The sequence below is a fragment of the Apteryx rowi genome, unplaced genomic scaffold, assembly GCF_003343035.1.
Source record: "Apteryx rowi isolate R43461 unplaced genomic scaffold, aptRow1 scaffold_118, whole genome shotgun sequence".
NCBI lineage: Eukaryota > Metazoa > Chordata > Aves > Apterygiformes > Apterygidae > Apteryx > Apteryx rowi.
Genome location: NW_020447397.1, coordinates 2,053,764 through 2,075,030, shown reverse-complemented (window position 1 = coordinate 2,075,030; position 21,267 = coordinate 2,053,764). Strand labels below are relative to the sequence as shown.

Genomic DNA, 21,267 nt, shown 5'->3' with positions numbered 1-21,267 from the left:
TTGCCTTTCCAAGTGAGATGCGTAAAGGGATTGTATGTATAAAGTTTATGGGGAGGCCCTCAACATCTAATGCTGACATGTGATTAGTTGTTTTGGATATGGAATGTTAGGAAGATAGTTTCTAAAAAGCATTGAATTTCTGAGATGCCTTGTGCTAAAGTTTTTGGAAGATTGAGCCCTCTAATGGAGAGTGAAAGAAATGTGTGTGAGAGGAACAGCTTGCCCAAATAGTTTTGGTAACTCAGTGTTATTCCTAGTTATCAGTTCTTCATTAGATTTTGTTTGTCCTAAAAGACAAAAAGAAGGTGTTGTTAAGAACTGTCGTCATAATAAAATAAAAGCTCTCTGATACATAATTTTTATATATTTTTATATATTTTTATTTTATATATATTGTAAGTTTTTTGATAGAGGAAATAAAATATATTTTTTTAAATCTGACATATGATATTTTCCTCTCACACATGGAGGAGAGCATGGAGGCAATAGGAGGCAAAGACTGTTTTAGCTTTCTATAAACATCTTTACAGGTATCAGAGTGAATCAACTGAATTGATACATTGGTTACAATGGGCAATGGAGCGGCTTGAGTTCTGGAGCCAGCAGTCAGTGACAGTTCCTCAGGAACTGGAAACAGTCCGAGACCACCTGAGTTCCTTCTTGGTAAGACAGTTTGTTAGCCTAGGACACGTTTTCTCTCCAATTACAAATAAATAGTTGATCAATCGAATGGTTGTACGTTGCCTCAACATTGAAGCAGTGAGTATGGAAAAAAAATCTGCTTCTGTAGGTGAGCTGTCCTTCAAAAAGCTGATGTGTTTGCACATTCAGCACTGTGTTGCTGTGCATAATGATTGTAAAGCTTGATGTTTCTAAAAACAGAAAATGATTTTATGACTGAAAACAAATTCTGTTTTCATTAGATCTGTAGCGTAGCTGGTGACACTAATAGTAAGTGCAGATTTTTTTTAAGGGGAGGGGGATATGCTTAGCTCTTTGAGGTAAACCTTAAACATGTAACAAACAAACTAAACAAGTAATTTTTTACTTCCATGAAAATGACATTGCTTACAGGAGTTTTCAAAAGAAGTGGATGCTAAATCATCACAGAAATCTTCTGTCCTGAGTACTGGGAACCAGCTGCTCAGGCTGAAGAAGATAGATACAGCAGCACTGCGTGCAGGATTGTCCCAGATTGATAGTCAGTGGACAGAGCTGCTTACACAAATCCCAGCAGTACAAGAGAAATTGCATCAGGTAAGGAAAAGATCTAGTGCAGAGATGGCCTTTGATATTCCAGAAAGTTCAAACATACTGATTATGTATTGCACCTGCAGCTGTGTAGAACAGTTGCTTTCTAAAGATTTAAAATATGTCTTGTTCTCCTCAAAGTCTCATTACAAACCGCTGCATAACTTCATAGAGTTGGCAATTTCTTTGAGAGATGGTTGCTCCCTTCTGCTCTTTCCCTATGTGGGACAAGATAGGAACAATGTTATCTGCAWTTTAGTGTGGGAAAGCTTACACTGTTATGTCCAAATCCTGTCTTTCCACATGTCTAGAGCTAATCGGTGCTAATTTCACAAACTTTCACAGTCACACTTGTTAAATTTTACCTAACAAACAGATGAGTGTTTTGTTCAACATGTTTATTACCATGTTGGTGTGCTTTTTTGGAAAAATGGAGTTCACATCCTGCAAGTTAGGCAGAGCTTGTTTCCTTAGGAATTTGGTTATGTTCAAATAAAATAGGCTGGGTGCAAATCTGTGGAAGACAAAACAAATCTAAAAAACACAGTGCAAGGCTCCTGCTGGTGTATGTAGGAGCAGGAGGGGTTTGGTTATGTGGTTTTGGTTTTTTGATGCTACGACACTGGCGTTAAGGAATTATATTGGTCTAAAAACTGGTTTATCCTTCAGTTGCTAAGAGATTAGCAGTCTAAGCAGTTGCTTCAGTTTCTAATTTGGAATGCTCTCAGAGTTAGTAATATCATCCAGATTTAGGGGGAGAGAGGAAGGGAGACGAATTTCAACTGTCTACTATGTTAGTTAGAAATAATGTCATTCAGCAGTTCTCTGAACCCTCTTGTAATGCAGAATACATACTGCTTCCTAAAGATGCTGTCATAGAACACATTTTATTTTTGAATAACTAAATTTAAGCAAAAACTGGTGCACAAAAAGCTGAAAGTCAATATCTTAAGAAAAAAAAAAAAACAGGTGCTTTTCAAAATCTGTTTAGAAATCACCACCACAAGAAGAGTAGTAGAAGATTATTTTCCCTGGGCCTATTCTTTAGCCATTTACAAGGACAAGAAAAGTATAGCATAGAATTGATCCTCTATGTAAGCCCGGTATAGAATTATGGAATGAGAATGCAGAGTAGTTTTTTAGAAGTCAGGAATGCGATCTTTAGGTTTATTCAGTTTCTATGTACAGTGACAAGTGGAAATAAGAAGCATTTAGTATATTTTCTTATTAAGATGCATATAGTTATATAGTATTCTCCTGTAATATGCTTGCATTTTTTACTTCTTTATTTTATAAAATTCCAGAAAAGTAGACAGCGATCTGTTAGGGATGCAGAATAATATGATAAGGTCAGGTAAAGAACGATGTATTATGGTAATGCAAAGCAAGGAATTCTCATCCATTCTCTTCACAGCACACATTTAAAGTCTTTTATCTCTACAGCTCCAGATGGACAAAATTCCTTCACGCCATGCTATCACTGAAGTTATGAGCTGGATTTCTCTGATGGAAAATGTTATTCAGCAGGATGAAGAGAATATAAAAAATGTAGTAGGACAGACAGTCATTCAGGATTATGTCCAGAAGTACAAGGTATATAGTGGAAATTTTACTGATTTCTTTTCTGATCACCCATTAAATATATATACACACACACACACACACACACACACACATATATATATACACATATTATATATGTGTAAAATATAACTGACTTAAACAGAAGAAAAATTACTTACATGGTGGAGTGGTTAAAATTATATACTGGTTAGAATGGGGTAATATTTGATACAGCGGAAGAGAAGCCAAAATTACTTTTACTCTGCTGTTTACTTATGGCAGGAATATATTTTTAATATGCTTAGCTTAATTTTCAGATAAATCCAAAACAGTATGCACGTGATTAAACGTTATTAGGACTGACTTTCATCCAAAACCACAAAGCACTTTGTTTTATGAATTCTCTGCATAATAACACCTTTTACTCAAAGTGTGGTCTATTTTTGAATGGAAGGTGGCCAGTGGTTTACAGATCAAGGCAATTTTGATTTTTGTCTGAAACAAAAACTAAGGATGCCATATCTTCAGGTAAATATTGAGAAGAGATAAATACAAAATTTCAGTTCAGTAACCAAATTGCTAATACTCTTGTAATGAGTAATACTCTTGGTATTGGTTTGGTAATACTCTTTTAACACTGACTCTTCTTCTCAGTGTCAGAATCATTTTTACTCTCTAGAAGACTATTCTTTAGGATAATTCTAGATATTAGTACATGTTAAATAGAAGGCAGATATTTGACATTCAGCTCTCACTGGTCTCCTGAAAAATTGCTTTATTTCTTGGCTATTGTTCTTGTCTATATCCAACAATATTTTCTGTATTAACTCTTGCTGTAGTAAGAAAATTTAAGACTAAAATGAATAAAATCATCAATGTCCAGTTTTTCTTGAATGTGATCCTTGAGATTGTTGTTGCTAAGTCTACTGATTTTCTTTTTCCTTGGGAGAAAACATGCAGTTTCTTTATTCCAAAGGTGGTGTACTGCTGCTTTTGTTCTCAATATTTATAAAAGAGCAACAGTACTCTTAACTGCTGTTCAAATGCTAGAAATACTTTTAGCTAAATTCTGTGGCATTGTAATTTGTTAATGTTTTTATCCTCTGTTCTGCAGGAAGGTGAGAAATGATGATACATTATTTTCTTTTATATCCTTCTTTTCTATTAGGGTTTTAAGATAGATTTAAATTGCAAACAACTCACGGTGGACTTTGTGAACCAATCGGTGCTACAGATTACCAGCCAAGATGTTGAAAGTAAACGTAGCGACAAAACTGATTTTGCAGAACAGCTTGGAGCAATGAACCGACGTTGGCAGATTCTGCAAGGCCTGATAACAGAAAAGGTAAAGAAAAAGCTAGCTGTTCAGTAGAGAACTTTCAAAACAAATAGAAATATGCCATAAAAATGATTGGAAGCCTCTAAAGATTATCTAGTCCAACTTCCTGCTCTAACAAAGCTAACTTTAAAGTTAAATCAGATTGCACAGGGACTTTCTCAGCTGCGGCTTGAAAATCTCTGGGGATGGAGATTCCACAGCCTCTATGGGCAGCCTGTTCCCATGCTTAACCACTGTTGCGGAGAACAGGTTTTTTCCTCAAGTCCAATAAGAATTTCCCTTGTTGTAACTTGTGACTGTTGTCTCTTCACCTTTCACTGCACACCTCCAAGAAGAGTCTGGTTCTCTCTTCTCTGTAACTCCCCGTAAATAGTAGAAGACTGCAACAAGATCCCTCCTTACCCTTCTTTTCTCCAGGCTGAGCGAAGCCAGACTCTCTGTTTACGTCATGTGCCCCAACCACTCCAGTGGCCCTTCAGAAGTTTGTCAAACACTCTCTTGTACTGGAGGGCCCAAAATTGGGTACAGTACTCCAGACGCACAGGTGTCAAGAAGGGAATAATCATTTCTCTTGACCTGCTGGCAGCACTCTGGATAACCTAGCCTCGTGTGTGGTTAGCCTTCATTGCCACACAGACACGCTGCTGACTTACCATGTTCAAATTATTGGCCACCAGAGCCTCTAGGTCCTTCTCAGCAAAGCTGCTTTCTATCCAGCCTGCTGCCAGCCTCTGTTGTTGCATGAGGTTATTTTGTCTCAGTCACAGGAATTTGCCTAATTTCATGGCATTCATGGCAGCCCATTCCTCCATCTTGTTGAGTCTGTCTGAATGGCAGGCCTGCTCTCCAACATATCAGCCACTCCTGCCAACTCAGTGTTGTTTTTGAACCTGCTGAGAACACAGTACATCCTGTCATCCAGGTTGTCGATGAAGATATTAAACAATGCCTTCATCCAGGGGACCAAGGATGCCCCTGAGGACTGCATCTCGTAACTGACCACAAGATGGACCTTGAACAGTTGACCACTAACCTTTAAGCTTGATGGCTCCAGTCAGTAGTCCACCCACCTCGTAGTCCTCCCATCCAGTCCGTATATCTTCAGATTGGCTACAATGGTGCTATGGGATACTATGAGAAAAGTCTAGCTAAAGCCAAGGTAAACAACATCCACTGCTCTCCCTTTGTCCACAGTCAGTCATATCATCATAGCAGGCAATCAAGTAGATCAGGCACAATTTGCCCTTGGTAAGTCCATGCTTTTGTTGCTCCTTCTTGTTCTTCATGTGTGTAGAAATGGTTTCTGACAGGATTTCTTGTATAGTCTTCCCAAGCCTGAGGTGAGGCTGACCAGCCTGTAGTTCCCATGATCCTCTCTCTGCCTTTTTTGAAGAAGGACATAACGCTTGCCTTTTCCCAGTCTTCAGCAACCTCCTCCCATCACTATGACCTTTTAAAAGCAATAGAGAGCAGCCTTGCAGTCATTTTGGCACCCTCGGGTGCATCTCCAAGTTCTGTGGACTTTTATATGTTTAGTTTATTTAAGTAGTTCATTCCTCCTCTACCATGGGTAGTGCCTCTGTCCGCCAAACTTTGCTACTAGATGTGAAGATCTGAGAGTCATCAGAGGAGACCTTGTCAGTAACACTGGAGAAAAAAAGAAGGAACTATGTACCTCAGGCTTTTTCTTGGTTTCCTGTTGGTTGCTGATATATTTGTAAAGGTAACAAGAAGGGCTTCTGTCTCTCACTAGTTTTAACTCCAGCCAAGATTTTGCTTTCCTAATACTAACCATGCATGGCCAAACAATGCCCCTTTGTAGTCCGCTTTCCATACACACTTCCTTTTGCATTCAAGCTTAGTTAAGAGTTCTCAGTTCTGCTCAAGCTAGGTTCCTGCTATGCTAGCCTGTTTTCTTGCAGCTTGAGATGGGTCATTTTTGTGATTTGAGGAAGATGTCTTTGCAGATTATCCAGCTTCCTGGATTCTTTCGCTCATCAGGACAACCTCTCATGGGATCATGCTTACCTGAACAAGCCAAAGTCTACTCTCCTTAGCCAAGGGTCTTTAGTCTGCTACTTGCCTTCCTTTCTTCACTCAGGATCTTAAACACAACCATCTTGTTGTCACTCTGGCCGAGGTTACTGTTGACCATCACATCCTCAACCAGTTCTAATGAGGATTACAACCAATTAAAATGAGAAGGCATTCCCAACAGTGGAGTTTGTCTTAAGTAATGTGAATGCCTTTTATGGCAACTCTGCCATTTTCAAATTCTGCTTTATTCTTCAATTCTTTCATATTTGCTTTCGAAGAACAGAAGTGCTATCTGGTTCTCCACTGAATAGCATCTGGAACAATCAGAAAATCTAGATAATTTTAAAGTAGTCAGTTGACAAAGAAAGAGGTAATATAAATCTTCATCTGCTTTATCGCAGTTCATAAGTAAGGAACATAAAATGTATGTTTACATCTTAAATAGATCAGTGAAGTCATTAATATCTGAATAAGCTATCTGAATAGAATTATTCTTGGATGGAGCAGAGTTTTTTATTATGTACTCTTTTRCGAATAGCTAATACATTCCAGTTTGCATGCATATACTATTTTTAAATTTTGAGAGCTGTGATTTTTATCTGAGAAGGCACTGGTCAGTCTTTGTCTTCACTGATTTATTTAATTGGCTTCACATTAGACATAATTGTATGAGGAAGCATATACTCATATTTCTTTACAGATCCAGCTCTTGGAAAGTCTGCAGGAATCCTGGATAGAATATGAAAATAATGTGCAGTGCCTAAAAACCTGGTTTGAAACCCAAGAGAAGAAGCTGAAAAAGCAACAGAGAATTGGAGACCAGGCTTCAGTACAGAATGCTTTGAAAGACTGTCAGGTAATGTCCCTTTATAAATAACAATATTCTGTATATGCTCTTTCCAGCAGTTAGAAACAAGAAGTATTAAAGCCATGTGAAATCTGGGTATCAGTGAGGTAGATGACATAATGCCCCTTCACTTCAATGAGGAAGAGATTTCATTCCTAAAATGCAAGGAATAAAGGCATTCAGAAGCATCCAAACCTGTTGTTCTTTATGCATTCATATAAAAATATATATATATATGCATTCATATAAAGCTATAAATTCAGCTATGCATATAAAGCTATGCATTCATATAAAGCTATAAAGATGGTCAAAAAGATACTCATCTGTTTCTGCTTGGCCAGTTTTATGGAACTTGATATAATGAACAGCATGTTTGACTATTCAGAAACTTGGGGTTTTTTTGTCTCATCACTACTTTTTCTCTCCTCCCCTCCTCCTTTTTTTTTTTCCCCATTCTTTTTCCCCCGATATTCTCCTTTCCTCAGGACTACTCAAAGAAAGATACCAGAATTCAAGGAGGTTTTAAGATCGTGTTAAAAATGTGTAAAGAATCAAATTTATTCAAATATTCTACAGTCCAGAGAAGCAAATAGAGCTGAAGTCCATTTTCCTTCCAAAAGTAAAAAGGAGAATCATGATTAGGATGGGCAAAGAAGGGAAAGGCTTAGCTACACATAAGACACTCTTGATCGTAACCACCTCAGTTTTTCATGTAAAATTCATACAAGGACTACACAGCAGTGAATAGGGAATCACAGGTGACTGAACATCTTACTAGGAATAGCACATATTTAAGTATTCAGAAGCTTGCTTCTGGGGATGTGAGACTGTGGTTCAGGCTTACAGATATATAGGGAAAATTCACTTGTTCTGAGTTTCTAAACAAGGCCTCTACATGGTATCCGGCTTCAGATGTTTTTTGTTAAACAGTATTTTTTCTACCAGACACCAAATAATAAATTTCATGCCAGAGCAAATGTTTAATAAAACTCTGTCAGAACAACTGCATGCCTACAATCTTGATATATACTTCTTTGTGTGCTCATCCCCTTAAAAGGAGTAGGGAAGCTTATCTTGGTGTGGCTGCCTTTTCCCCATGCATTTAATGAAGAGATGAATGTGATCCAGCTATAGCTATGTCTTCACAAACAGAACAGCTGGAAATCTATTCCAATGAAATGTGTAATAGAATTAAATCTATATTCAGTAATATCTCTAACCCATCTTTCATTTTGTGAAGGCAAAGAATTGGTAAGGCCAAATGTCAGAAATCAATTTTTTTCCAAGTTCTGAACTCAGATTTTCAAACCACATCCAATGCCTAGCTTTAGTTCAAGTATCTATATGATTTCAGCACAATAAACCCATACAACTGAACCAAGTGTAGTTTAACATAGCCTGACATAATTGGTAGGCTCTGTTTGGCAGGGGTTCAAAGCTGAATCTGATTTATCACCTTCATGGTTTCCTTTGGTCAGGAAAGTTAGCAAATACACTTGGGGAGACAGTTATGAATGGCAAGGCTTTGATCAGTAAAGAAACAAATTGTTTAAAAAGTAACTGTATCAGACGCTCCCAGGTATTCGGTTCAACTACTACAAAAGCTGCAGCTTACTTATTAACAATGTTAGTAGCTGTCTAGTGTCATATTAGTAAGTGAAGGCAACTATGTTTTTCCATCACAGATCAGAAACAGTGATGTCTCTTGAATTCAGTTATTAGATTAAAATAATTTTTAAAAACTCCTTTCACAGAGAGCCAGAAATATTTGCTATTCTTGGTGTTTCAAGCTTTTGTCCACTTTACATTTTGAATTTTGAAACAACTGTGTACAAACTTAAGTATGTTTTTTACTGTTAAAATCCACTGCTTGAAAAGTCAAATTTACTCTGTGCAACTAAAAAGTGTTTGTTTGGTGTCAGGTGGTAGAAAAAGATGTATTATTCCAAGGCTGTAATCTGGAACAAGATCATAGCTAGAAGAAATGTGAAACAATACAGAGGAAAAAGTTAAGAATAAGCAATACAGCAAAAATGCTTTTGCATATATGACTTACTATGTGTGCAGATAAAAATCTGTTGTATGTGTGCAGAGGTAAATTCTGCTAATAGCAAGTATTGCAGGGCGGAATTTGGCTCCAAATACTCTTCCTGGTATCTAAAATGTAAAGTCTTTTATGGCAATGGTTCATTTATTGATTGATTGATCAATTGATTGATTTTTAGGGAGAGTAATTTACAGAAAAACATGGGTTTTCAGTTTGCCCTAGAACCCAAGATGTACTAATTAATGTAGGAGTAACCCAACATTCCCAGCTCCTCACAGCCTACTTTCCATATTATGGTGACTACTTAATCTTGAAAGGTATATCTCCACACAGGTAAACATAAATTTGTGCTGGCCTAAAGGCTGCAAGTCATACTTTAGCTTTGCTCAGACCCAGCATTTGCACTAACTGAGGCTGCACAGCTTCCATACGAGTCAGAGCATTGCATGACTTTCTTGCACCTCCCTGCAGCGTGCCATGAAACCATACTCACAGGACCATGGCTAGGAATGTGCTCAAGGGAGCATGCTATATGAAGAGCAGTTCCACACCAAGTCCTTTCGTCCTCAATACTTCAGTTTGTAACTTCATTTGTGTGCTATTGAGGCGTGAGGAGGATCACAGGCTTTGTGGCTAGCGAATGTTACATACCAGAGTTTCTGGGCTTCGCTTGTTGATAAAGTGTGATAAAAACTGAGAACTTTGCATCAGCATTTCCATGACAAATCTAGGGTCATCTTCAGTCAAAGACACAGTAGGCACCTGCCTGAAGCAGCAAAACAGCCACTAACAGTCTTTCATGGCCTCAGAGCTTTATATACTCAGCCCTGTTTTCTTCACCTGCTTTCACACCAACCATTGACTGTCTTCCAATTTGCTTGGGTTCGGGTGTGGGAATGCTGAGTTCAAAATGCTATTGAGCTCATTAATGCTTCCCAACAGTATGAGACCTTGGGGAGGCAATAAGAAAATTTCCTGCAGTCTTTTTGTTGTTGTTATTGGCTGGAGTCCAATGAGCCTGTCATCTAGCAAAGGGGAAGGCTTGCTGTCCTGGGGCAAGGGGCTTTGCTGGGACCTGGCGAAGGAATAAAGACTCCGCTTCATGGGGGGAGGCATGGCAAACTGACATCTTGCCTTAGGAAGTTATTTTGTCCTTTTTCCTTGGGTGGCAAAATTCAGTTTTTCCAGAACCTTGAGCCAGCTTTGGACTAATTAAAAATCTCTTTCAGTATTTAGGACAAGCTAAGAAACACAACAATTTTCCCATGTATTCAAACTGCTATCCTATTTTTAATGATTTTTGGACTCTTACATGAGATCAGATTTATTTCACAGAAGTTTAATTTAAATAGAAGCATGTCCTCTGCATTAAAGACAAACAGCTATGCTTTAAAGGGAACATAAAATATTCAATAAAATTGCTGATGAGTTATGATCCTCTTGAGAGTAAAAAGCCAAAGCGTGCAAGCAGGCCTTTCCTATTTTTTAACATTGTACAAACTGTGGAGTTTATGGGCACCTCTTCTATCTCAAGGCATTATGTATCCAAATGAACAAACAAACAAAAATACCTAGTTTTTATTTTCTTTTCAGGAATTAGAAGAATCAATTAGAGCAAAGGAAAAAGAAGTGGAAAATGTAGAACAGATTGGTCTTTCTTTGATACAAGGCAAGAAGGAAGAAGTCTCTTCTGCTGTAATGAATACACTGCAAGAAATTAACCATTCCTGGGCCAATTTGGATCACATGGTAAAAGAATCCTCAAGGGGCAAGTTGTAGCTCCAGGGCTAGGGCATGGAGGAGGAGGGGGTATTACCAATATGCAGCTAGTGGATTTCTTCTGTCTGGTAGGGGAGGAGATTAGTGAATAGTGTCCCTCTTTCCATCCATCCCCAAGTTTGTGTGCACACTCCACATAAAATGGGCCTAATAATTCCATTTCAAGGGAGTTTTTAAATTCTTGCAAAGTTTTTAAGATGCTTCCTGATGTTTAGTTGAGAGGCACAAAATATTCTGTAAAGAATTACCTTCTCAAGCACGCAGATTACATAGTCTTACATATGGAATAAGGAAGAGATCAGCACTCAGTGTCTAAAGCTGAATGCATCCATCTGTCTTCTCAAGAAGAAGGTGGTGTGATAGTGCTAGCCTCTCTGCTGCACTTCATAGGCTGACTTTTCTGCCTTAGTGACATGTGGTACATAGTCTTATGAAATTTCTCTTGATTGTGCTTTGCAGCAAAGTAGAACAGACTGCATGTCTTCTCAGTCCCCTCCATCCTACTCTTCTATAGCTTTGTAAAATCAAGCAGAACATTATGGTGTACCTGGTGTAAGCCCAGGTGATAGTCATGCAAAATATTTTCCCTTCTTTCTCCAACAGCTTTGAGGTTAGCCATGTAGAACAAATAATGTGTAACATCAAAAAGAGGGAACTAWTTTAAACAAAAAGCAAATGTCTCTTGAATGTTTTTCATTTACTTTTTTTTTTGGTTCCTCCCTCTTCCTAGGTTAGCCAGCTGAAGATATTGTTGCAGTCTGTTCTTGATCAGTGGAGCATTTACAAAGTGGCATATGAAGAACTGAATAGTTACCTAATGGAAGCCAGATATTCTTTGTCTCGTTTTTATCTTCTTACTGGTTCTTTGGAAGCTGTGAAAGTCCAAGTTGATAACCTTCAGGTGAAAAGGAATACCATGCCTCTTGACATACTAAGGATAGATTTAGGGATGAAATTTGTCCTCATTGCATGGATGTAGCTAGCTATAGATTTTGATTCATAAGGAATGGAAGTACAGACACACTGGCACATGAAAAGCATTTGACATTAAAAGAACACTTTAATTTATCATGCGCAGATAGCTGTTGCATCTTTCACATCATAAAAAATTAAAATGATGACTTTTTATAGTTGTTTTCTTTCTAGATTTTTGATACTGTTGTTTAAATTTTTAACTTTACTGTCAAGTATTCAAAGGTTTTTAAATCATGCTGGTGACAATTAAAGATAAAGCTTCTTTTTGCCTTTTCAGGCTTCTGAGCTACTGGCACATGCTGAGATCGTATTTTAAAGGGTTTCTTTGCAAACCTGTTATTGCAGTATATTGAAGAACAAAACAAAGAATGTCCCCAGAGCTGAGCTAGTCATATAGTCAAGTGGTTTTCCAAGTTGTCACTTTAAGAAAAGCGTAAAATATAATGAGTTTCCTCTTACAAAATTATATCTGAGAACATTGTTTGCATAGAATAACCTTTTGCTTCAGAAAAGCTGTGATTAAAGTAACAAGAAGTTGTGTTTGCTAATATTTGCCAGCAAATATAGTTTGACTCTATCATTTAAATTTTTTGTATGATTAGAAGTCCAGACAGATATAAAGCCAAATGTCCTGAGCACAAACTGCAGTTTCCAAAACAAGATTTAAAGAGCATCCATTAATGCATTTTACAGTCACTCTTCCATGTTTTCATTTTTTGCGTATCAGGGAGGAAGAGACAGTAAAACAATAAGTACTACACATGACTTTTTTATTTATTAAGATCTTAACTATACTGTTTAACCAGGCTGTGATTTTCCAAGCTGTTCAAACTGTAATATAAATAAAAATATTTAAGGTAAAAAAAACAAAATTAAAGTTTTCACTGCCAGTGGTACTTCAGACTGATAAACAAAGGAGCAAGAACCTTGTTTTCAGAACAGAATTTTTTGATGCTACTACTTTTCTTTTTTCATCTCATTCAAAACAGGAAAAATATGCATTTTTTTCTAATTGTATTTATTTATTCTCTTCAGTCAATTAAGTTTCTATTTCTGAAGCATTTACATGCACTGAAGTCCTTCAGTTTGTAAGTCCTGTGCAAGAGTATTTGCTTAAATTATTTGTTTTGCAAGACATTTCAAGAAGATATTATGTAAAAATTTACTTTTCACTATACCTGAATATTAAATCAATTTGGCCTAACAGTACTGTTTACATTTACAACCTTGTGTTCAGATGAAAAACACATGAAATCAAGTTTTACATTCGTAACCCGTGTGATGTAATTAATATATCCCATGTTTTTACCTCATGCAATAGTAATAATTCATGTATCTTTTTCTTTTTCTCTCTGTTTTAGAGCCTACAAGATGAATTGGAAAAGCAAGAAAATAGCTTACAGAAATTTGGCTCGGTGACCAATCAATTGTTGAAAGAATGTCACCCACCAGTGACTGAAACACTTACTAACAGTTTGAAAGAAATGAATATGAGGTAGAAAGCCTGTGGGTTTTTTTGAACTTTACTTTCAGTGGTACCTTTGCATTTTTCCATCGATTCTTTAAATTTCTATCAGATAGGACTACCCAAATAAGGGTATACAGACTGTTTGGAGAGTCTGCTGAAAGTGTCCTTTTTTTTGTACATCACAATGGCAGATGAAATACCAAGTAATGGAGTAACAGAGTAATGGTAATTTCTCATTTAAAAGTACCCCAAATGTTAGTGATCTTTCTACGCTAATACGTTAGAAACACAGAAATGATGGAGAAAATATGGTCAGCATATGCTTGAAGGTTGATTAAAAGTGTGGAAACCCTTATGCCAAAGGCTGGAACAGAACTGTCTCGTTTGCTACTACCAACACTATTTTCTCCTGCAAAGGATTTTGACATTACTGTCAATAGCTTTTCTCCATGCATGGCTGCAGTCAAAATGCCAGGCTAGATTCATAAACCCCATGCTGTAAAATAATACTGCATTTAAAAAGTGAGAATACTGTACCAAAAGTTTGTGTTTGTTATGCATGCCTCAGTTTTCCCAGTTTTCAGATGGCTATTTCTAGGTGTGGGAGGGGCATGATAGGAAAGAAGACATAAGCCTTGGCTAATAGCTTGGAAAATAGCTTCCGCTACTTGGAATCTATGCCAGAATCAGTGTGAGGGGTTACTCAGAGAAGCTGCATAAAGGCAGGGTCCAAGAGCAAAAACTACTTTGGTGGAAAGTTGATTTTTTTTGAAAACACAATCATGCCAAATAGATTTTAATCTGTGGTCCATCCTGTCCTAGAATACTGGGAGTGAAGGGAGGGATTATTCGCCCCGTTTTGAAGAAGTTAGTGTATGATTTGAGAGTTTCAGAGACGACTGAGAAGATTTTCACTTTATCATTTTTATCACATAATAACAATTGAAAAGATTATGGTTTCCTTTAGTAAAGAAATAAACATGTAATTCAATAAAAACAGCAAATTTTTTAGAAGAATATTAGAAATAATTTTCATATCATGGACTGAGAAATTAGCTGTTTCTGCTTGCTACTACAGCCAAGAATTAACAGGATTCAAAGAGGGATTAAAAATTTAACAGCATAATAAAACTATAAAGAGTTTTGATAGTTATGGGTGTATTTTAGAAGGGATGTACACAGAGCTTTAGGACTTTAAATACTGTGTCAGAGTTTAGGAGGAAACCCACTTGGAAGAAACAGTTTCATATGTACACCTGTTTTGAGTCTCTTTGGCCCTTGCAGGAATCTGGTTCTGGCCAGACTGGACACAGACCCTGTTCTGGGTTAACCAAAATGTGCTGAGTTAGACAACAGACTATTCACTTCAAAAGTGTGCTCCAGCTCTGAGCCCAAACATTAATATACAGCACCCAAGATGGACCACAGATCTGATCTGATGTGACACTTCAAGCAGCTGTGAAAATATTTTTGGGGTTGCATTTTTTCCCCCGTGTGTCTGGATCATGGTTATTACCAAATTTTTTAAAAGCCAGAAGACCTTGGGAAATAGCAATGAGGAAGAGGGGCTGGGATAGTTCTTGTGAACTCACAGGCTTTGATCATTCATCCAATCTCTTTGCCAGGTGGAACAACCTTCTGCAAGAGATTGCAGAGCAGCTGCATGCCAGTAAGGGCCTCCGTCAGCTTTGGCAGAGATACAAGGACTATTACAACCAGTGTTCYTCCACAGTCCAGCAGCATGAAGAGCAGACCGATGAACTCTTGAAGWCTGCCACCAGCAAAGACTTTGCCGATTACGAAGTTACCACTTGGATTCAGGATTGCAACGTACGTTCAGTTAAGCTCTGTGTTTTTGCACAGCTTCATGGGTTAATCACAACATGCTCTCCAAGACTAAACTGTATACTCCATGTATTGAAACTTGCACATGAACATATTTCTGTTTACTGAAGAATCCCTCAGGCACAGGAGAGAGAGCTTTACCTCTGCTCCCCAAACCTCATGAGTTTCTCAGGCTTTTCGCGTATTCCCGTCTGTTATTACTTGTTGCTGTGTTATTTCAGAAGTTTTTATCGAAAGTCATCTCTGCAGGAGATGGATAAATTGTATCATTTGATTCAATCTTAAATCCCTGCTTATCCAAGAGATTCTTGCTTGGGCATATATTTCTATCAAGTCCACTGACTTCCTTACATTAGAAGGACATGTAAGATCTTTTGACTATCCACACCAGTGAAGTCTGCTCACTTTGTCTGAAAAGAGACTGTGTATGTTCAGCATTATGGGTTTCTTTATCCTTCATTACAGAAGGACACCACTCACTCTGAAACCTTGAGATTCTTCCTTTTTTGGACTGTATCTCAAGGCAGCAGGATAGTTTATCTTCTGTTCATGATTAGATTTTGGTGCTTTTGAGTTTATTTTAAGTGTCACTGATAAGAAAATGAAAATGGTAATTGTCTTGGTATAGGAAAAACAATTGCAGGGGAAAAATAAGCACATTAATGAGCTTTGTAAGCATTTGCTGCCATAGTCTGCTGAATTGGCAACCAAAATTGTTCAGTCAGAATAATTTCTTCATGTTCTGATGTTGTTTTCTTTAGCCATTACATTAGAAGTTAATTTTTCACCCCACTTAGGAATTCACAGCAGGAGAAAAAGAGGGAGGTCTAGTCAAACCCACGCCAAGCCACAGTGAGGGCTTCCACTGCATAGGAACAGCATGTCAGTACATTCAAAATGGGCATTTCAACAAGAATTGCCTCATCTGTAACTCAGACTTACTCAAAGACAGTGAGCAGTCCCTTCTATCTGTTCCTCTGCACATAAGTACTTCAGCATAGTTTTTATTCTGCACATCATTTAATTTGCATACAGAGTGTTAGTGGACACTGACATTGAAATACAGTAGTGAATATAAGTTCTGTATATAGTGGTGGGGTTCACTCATTGCATTCCTCCTTTAGACCAGGGGAAGATGGCATCACTTGAGCCTGTCAGGGTAACTGTTTATATTTTTATTCAATATGTTGCTGCAGGATCTACTCAAAGATTTGAAGACAGCACAGGAGTCACTAGTTGTCCTTCAAGAACTGGGAGAGGAGCTAAAAAGTCAAGTGGAGGCTTCAGCAGCAGCAGCTATACAATCTGATCAGCTGTCTCTGAGCCAGAATCTGTCAACCCTAGAACAGACTCTCCACAAGCAACAGGATGTACTTCAGGTATGTAGAGTGTTTTCAGTCCTTGCACCTGATCATCCTGTTGTACCTGAAAGCATGCAGATTAGACAAAATTGAATGGGAAAAGAGGGTGATATTGCCTGTTCATCAGCATTTTGTAGGCTTCCCTTGGAGGCTGCAGCCAAAGGTGAGAGAATAAAATATGCTAAAGTCCAGAGCAGAGAAGTTGAAAGAAGGAACAATATCTGGAAAGAGGATAGCAAACCTCATGGGGAATGGCAGAGGCTGAAAGTGTCCTTCCTGAAACGCCAAGTGGGATGTTCCTTCTGCAGACAGGAATAGTGCTTACAGCTGGATCCACAGCTACTGCTCATTCAGGAAACAGTCTCTCCTCCTAACTAGTTCTTTAGTGATAAAACAAAGGGAGGAGAGATTCCTAACAATTATGTGGCATTGATTTGAACAGTTCCTGTTAATGTCAGTGATCATACTGAGACATACCATTTGCTTCCAAGTCTATACAGTATATGTTGCTAATTGCTGGTTTCATCAGGGACTAATGAGCAAAAAAGGAGCAACAGAATGTGTTCCGCAGGAAAGTATATGGGTGAGAAAACAGCGACTTCTGCTTGAGTGACAAGCACAGTTAATCCAAGAAATCCAGTGTGTCTAGAATGTGCTCATAAAACCACCATGCTATGAGGAAACAAAACATAAGAGAGATGTTGCGTTTCGAATTTCAGTAACTGCAACTAGTTCTCTCTGTTGATAAGTAAATTAAGTGGAGGACTTTAGTTTCATAGAAGGAGATTAGAGAAGATTGGCTATCTCAAAGCAAGGAGATCCTTATGTGCTTTGCTGAAGTGCTGCCTTTTGGCTATGATCAAGTCTTAGTTTCATGCATAGAAAGCGCTTAAAAGCACCGGGTTCTAATCTAATGCAGCCTTTACTGCAAAGGCATAGCAGTGCCCCTGTGGTAACAAAACATTAATTTCACAGTCTAGTCTGTGAGCAAAGCAGCACTTACAAATGCTCCTACACAACTGCAGCCTATACAACTGTTCTCAGATCTAGAATAAGGGTAACAAGGAGCATAATGGCAATATGGACAATAAGTGACATGATACTAAGTTGTTAAATTGTGGGTCCTTTTCTATTTAAGGCTGGAGTACTAGACTATCAAACCTTTGCCAAGAACCTGCAAGTCCTTGAGGCTTGGATAACGGATGCAGAGGAAGTACTGAAAGGACAGGATCCCAGTCATTCATCTGATCTCTCAGCAATCCAGAGTAGGATGGAGGAACTCAAAGTGAGTGATAAATGTAGAAAGCATTCATTTTTGATAATGACCTGGTTAACTTGCAGTACAGCGTGTCCACAAAAATCATACATGCATTCGGTGCATGTTAAAGGCCTAGCACTCATGCAAAGTATAAGACTGAGAAATTCAAAGTCTAATGGCAGTCAAGGAGTGATTGTCTATGTTACTATGCCTTTAAGAAAAGAGAAAATAAAAAGGCAAACTGGTTAAAATAAAATGGATATTAAATCAGAATGGGACTGGAAATCAATTTTAGAAGTTTTTAGAGATTTCCTTCATCATGTTTTATCTCTAYGTTTTTGAACTTATGCAATTCCTGTCTCAGTGGTGTATAGTTTAGGAACCAAGTCATCTACTCATTTTGGATATTTTGATTTACTGAAGTGAAACTGGGTACTGTGTGCATTCATACCATGTACCATGTAATATATATCTGCACTCTTCTGCTCTTCTTTTTTGTCRGCTTTTTCCTCCCCTTTTAGAGACCCTGATAGGAAGCTGATGAACTTTGCCATCTAGGCTTTTTCTCTCATTTTAATTTTCCATTATTTTTCTAGCAGAATAAACTATACACCTAATACCACTGTGGGCATGCTAACAAGCACAGGACATTAGCTTATTTAGTGAACTGGGATAAGTCTGCATTGCAAAACAAAAACATAAAGTCTGTACATGCAGTGTGGATTTGCCAGCCTCACATTCAGGTTAACAACCAAGGAAGAAGACTCACCTTTTTGGCAATATAGACATACAGCTTCAAACAGTAGCCTGCTTTTGCAGCTCTGGGAGATAAATGCTCAGTTCAGCAAAACACTTAAGCAAGTGCAATTTAAGTACTTCTCTGTGCATGTTTAAGCATATGTTAAGTCTTTTTTTGGACCGGGACCAAAGAGGCTCAAAACTGGGAATGGAATTCTTCAGTGGCATAGGGTTTGCTTACCACTTGGTGCCAACCAAGGCCATTCCAAATGTAGCTGAGTGCTAGCTCATAATTTTGCAGGCTATAATAATGTTATAATGGAACTTCCTAGTTATCACTTTTATTGTTTGTTGCAGAGTCAGATGTTGAAGTTCAGCAGCATGGCCCCAGATTTGGACCGCCTTAATGAGCTAGGTTACAGGCTTCCACTAAATGATAAAGAAATCAAAAGGATGCAGAATCTGAACAGACATTGGTCTCTGATCTCATCTCAGACTACAGAGAGATTCAGGTGGGGACAGCTAAAAATATTGTATAGTTTTCTTAGGTTACATTGACTAGAAAGTATACCTTCTGCAGAGTATGGAAAACTGTCTATGTTACAGACATTTCATTAACCAAAGCTTCTTTCTTTTGGTGTACTTAAAACAAATAGTGAGCCAGTGTCTCAATGTTGAGATGAGATGGTGATTTTTTGACAAGTGAGTAGAATTTGAAAAGAGGAAAAATGGTACTTTTCAAAGTGTAAACTAAATAAGTAGAGCAAGGCAGCTCAGTAGGAAAAGAAATACTGTCTGGTTTGGTTTTCTGCTGGAAAAGTTACTGCAAAACTCTCTTAATACTGTTTGTAAGAGCAGGCAACCTTAACTGAATCCAACTTTCTTCATTTCAGTAAGCTGCAGTCTTTCTTGCTGCAGCACCAGACCTTCTTGGAGAAGTGTGAGACTTGGATGGATTTGTTAGTACAGACTGAGCAGAAGCTGGCTGCAGAGATTTCTGGAAACTACCGGAGTCTTTTAGAGCAACAGAGGGCACACGAGGCAAGTCATAATGTGTATCTATACATAACTACAGCACATACTATTTATACTTAAAAGGAATGCATACTCTTTTGTGGAGTAGTGTAATAGTATGCCTTGAAATGAATTATATTTGCAGCCTGTGAGGATATATTGACTTAAAAACAGCAGCATGAAAATATATCAGTGATACCCAGTTTAGGGGAGGGTTTGAATATGTCCAGTATTTTGTGTATGAAGCCTTCATCAGTATTTCTGAGTGTATGTCCCTACATTTAGTGTACTTCAGGGTACTTTTTTACCAGGGGAATCAAAGAGTGCCGAAGGGGGCTGAGGGGTTATATTGCTCTTCCCACAAAGCCTAACTATCCTCATGCACTTTAGCCCTTTGTCTTCAGTCCTAACTGCAGAAGATACTTCAGTCTCTGTTCTTTCAGTTATTCTGGTTTGTTCGTTTGTTATCAAATTGACAACATACACAGCATCTGAAGAGCATGTTAAAAGAAGACTTTTCTATGAAAGATTGAGTTGTATAACTCATTGTGGAGTGACCATTTGTGTTCCCTTTGGTAATGTTTGCTTGGAGTACAAACCGATTGGATCTTCACTCCGTGCTGGAGTCATTTGTCTATAGACCTGTTTGCAATAAACAAGAAGCCCAGCTTCTTCTACAAGGACAAACTGATTCAATTTTTACTGAAAGATGCCTTTATGATTCTTTGGTCAAGTCAAGTGATGCACATTTTTTCTCCACCCATATTGTTACTGCCAAGAATCCTGGTAAAGATCAAGTAAGACAAGTCAATTTTCATACTAAAGCTCCCATGTGGATACAGTAGTTTCAGTTCCCACAGCTTTTTCAGATGTCAGCTGACCTCCCCATAGACTCAGGCCAGATCTTCTAAGTCAGATCAGAGGGGAAGTCATGTCCTTCCACCCCTCTCGTCTTGCATCTGACAGCATAGTGTTTGAATGAACCTCTGATAGCAGAAAGTAGTTCACAACCCTTATAGCTTATGTTAGCATACATTTGCTTTCACAGACGTCATCCATTTCATTTCCACTCAGTGCTGCCAGCCTTGACTGGACAGTGTGTCTTTGAAATCTGAGAAATCTCAGTTTCCTGAGAAGGTTTTAAATGTCCAGAATTCATCACTGTCTAATGAATATATTCACATTATTGTTGTGTCTGGTCACAGCTTTACTTTTTCTTACAGAGTTAAGAGGGATCTTTTTGAATATCTTAAAAATTCTCTCTTGAAACCTTGATCTAAGCAAATAGCTACATGTTACTGAGGTGCTTGTGGAAGCTTTTTTTCCTAAGACTATGAAGTCCTCTCTTGGAATTTAGAGAACTAATATCTGACTCTTTCATTGACTACATTTCATCTCAACAAAATGTTGTAAATTGCAATTTTTTTTTTTTTTACTCACAGCTGTTTTTGCATTTCATATTACCCACATGTATATATCCAGCGCTCAGTGTTCTTCACAGTGTCTCCTAATAACTATGAAGAAGTTGCTTCCCACTGTTCACAGCTGAAAGAGAAAGGTCAAGTCTGAACTTCTTGAGATGACTCTCTAGATTGTTTTGTTTTGTATTTTTGAAGATAATGAGAAAATAGGTTGTTTCTACATGTGTTCCCAAAATAGATATTGGGATGCATCCAGCTCTGTTATCAGCTTTCCAGTGCTGACTCATAACATGCCTAATGTTTATTCAAACAGGACCCCAGCTT

The 21,267-nt window shown here is 37.9% G+C and overlaps 1 protein-coding gene across 2 annotated transcripts in view; it reads left to right on the top strand.

The window, feature by feature from the left end:
- Positions 1–21,267, top strand: part of SYNE1 (spectrin repeat containing nuclear envelope protein 1) — a 105,754-nt gene that overhangs the window by 35,602 nt on the left and 48,885 nt on the right. For both annotated transcript variants that reach the window (XM_026083583.1, XM_026083594.1), the window contains 13 exons: positions 531–663; positions 1,075–1,257; positions 2,695–2,844; positions 3,983–4,159; positions 6,891–7,046; positions 10,678–10,833; positions 11,594–11,764; positions 13,200–13,333; positions 14,932–15,136; positions 16,348–16,530; positions 17,651–17,797; positions 18,866–19,020; positions 19,402–19,549. In XM_026083583.1, the coding sequence (XP_025939368.1) occupies positions 531–663; positions 1,075–1,257; positions 2,695–2,844; positions 3,983–4,159; positions 6,891–7,046; positions 10,678–10,833; positions 11,594–11,764; positions 13,200–13,333; positions 14,932–15,136; positions 16,348–16,530; positions 17,651–17,797; positions 18,866–19,020; positions 19,402–19,549 (2,098 nt within the window). The remainder of the gene's footprint in view (positions 1–530; positions 664–1,074; positions 1,258–2,694; positions 2,845–3,982; positions 4,160–6,890; positions 7,047–10,677; positions 10,834–11,593; positions 11,765–13,199; positions 13,334–14,931; positions 15,137–16,347; positions 16,531–17,650; positions 17,798–18,865; positions 19,021–19,401; positions 19,550–21,267) is intronic.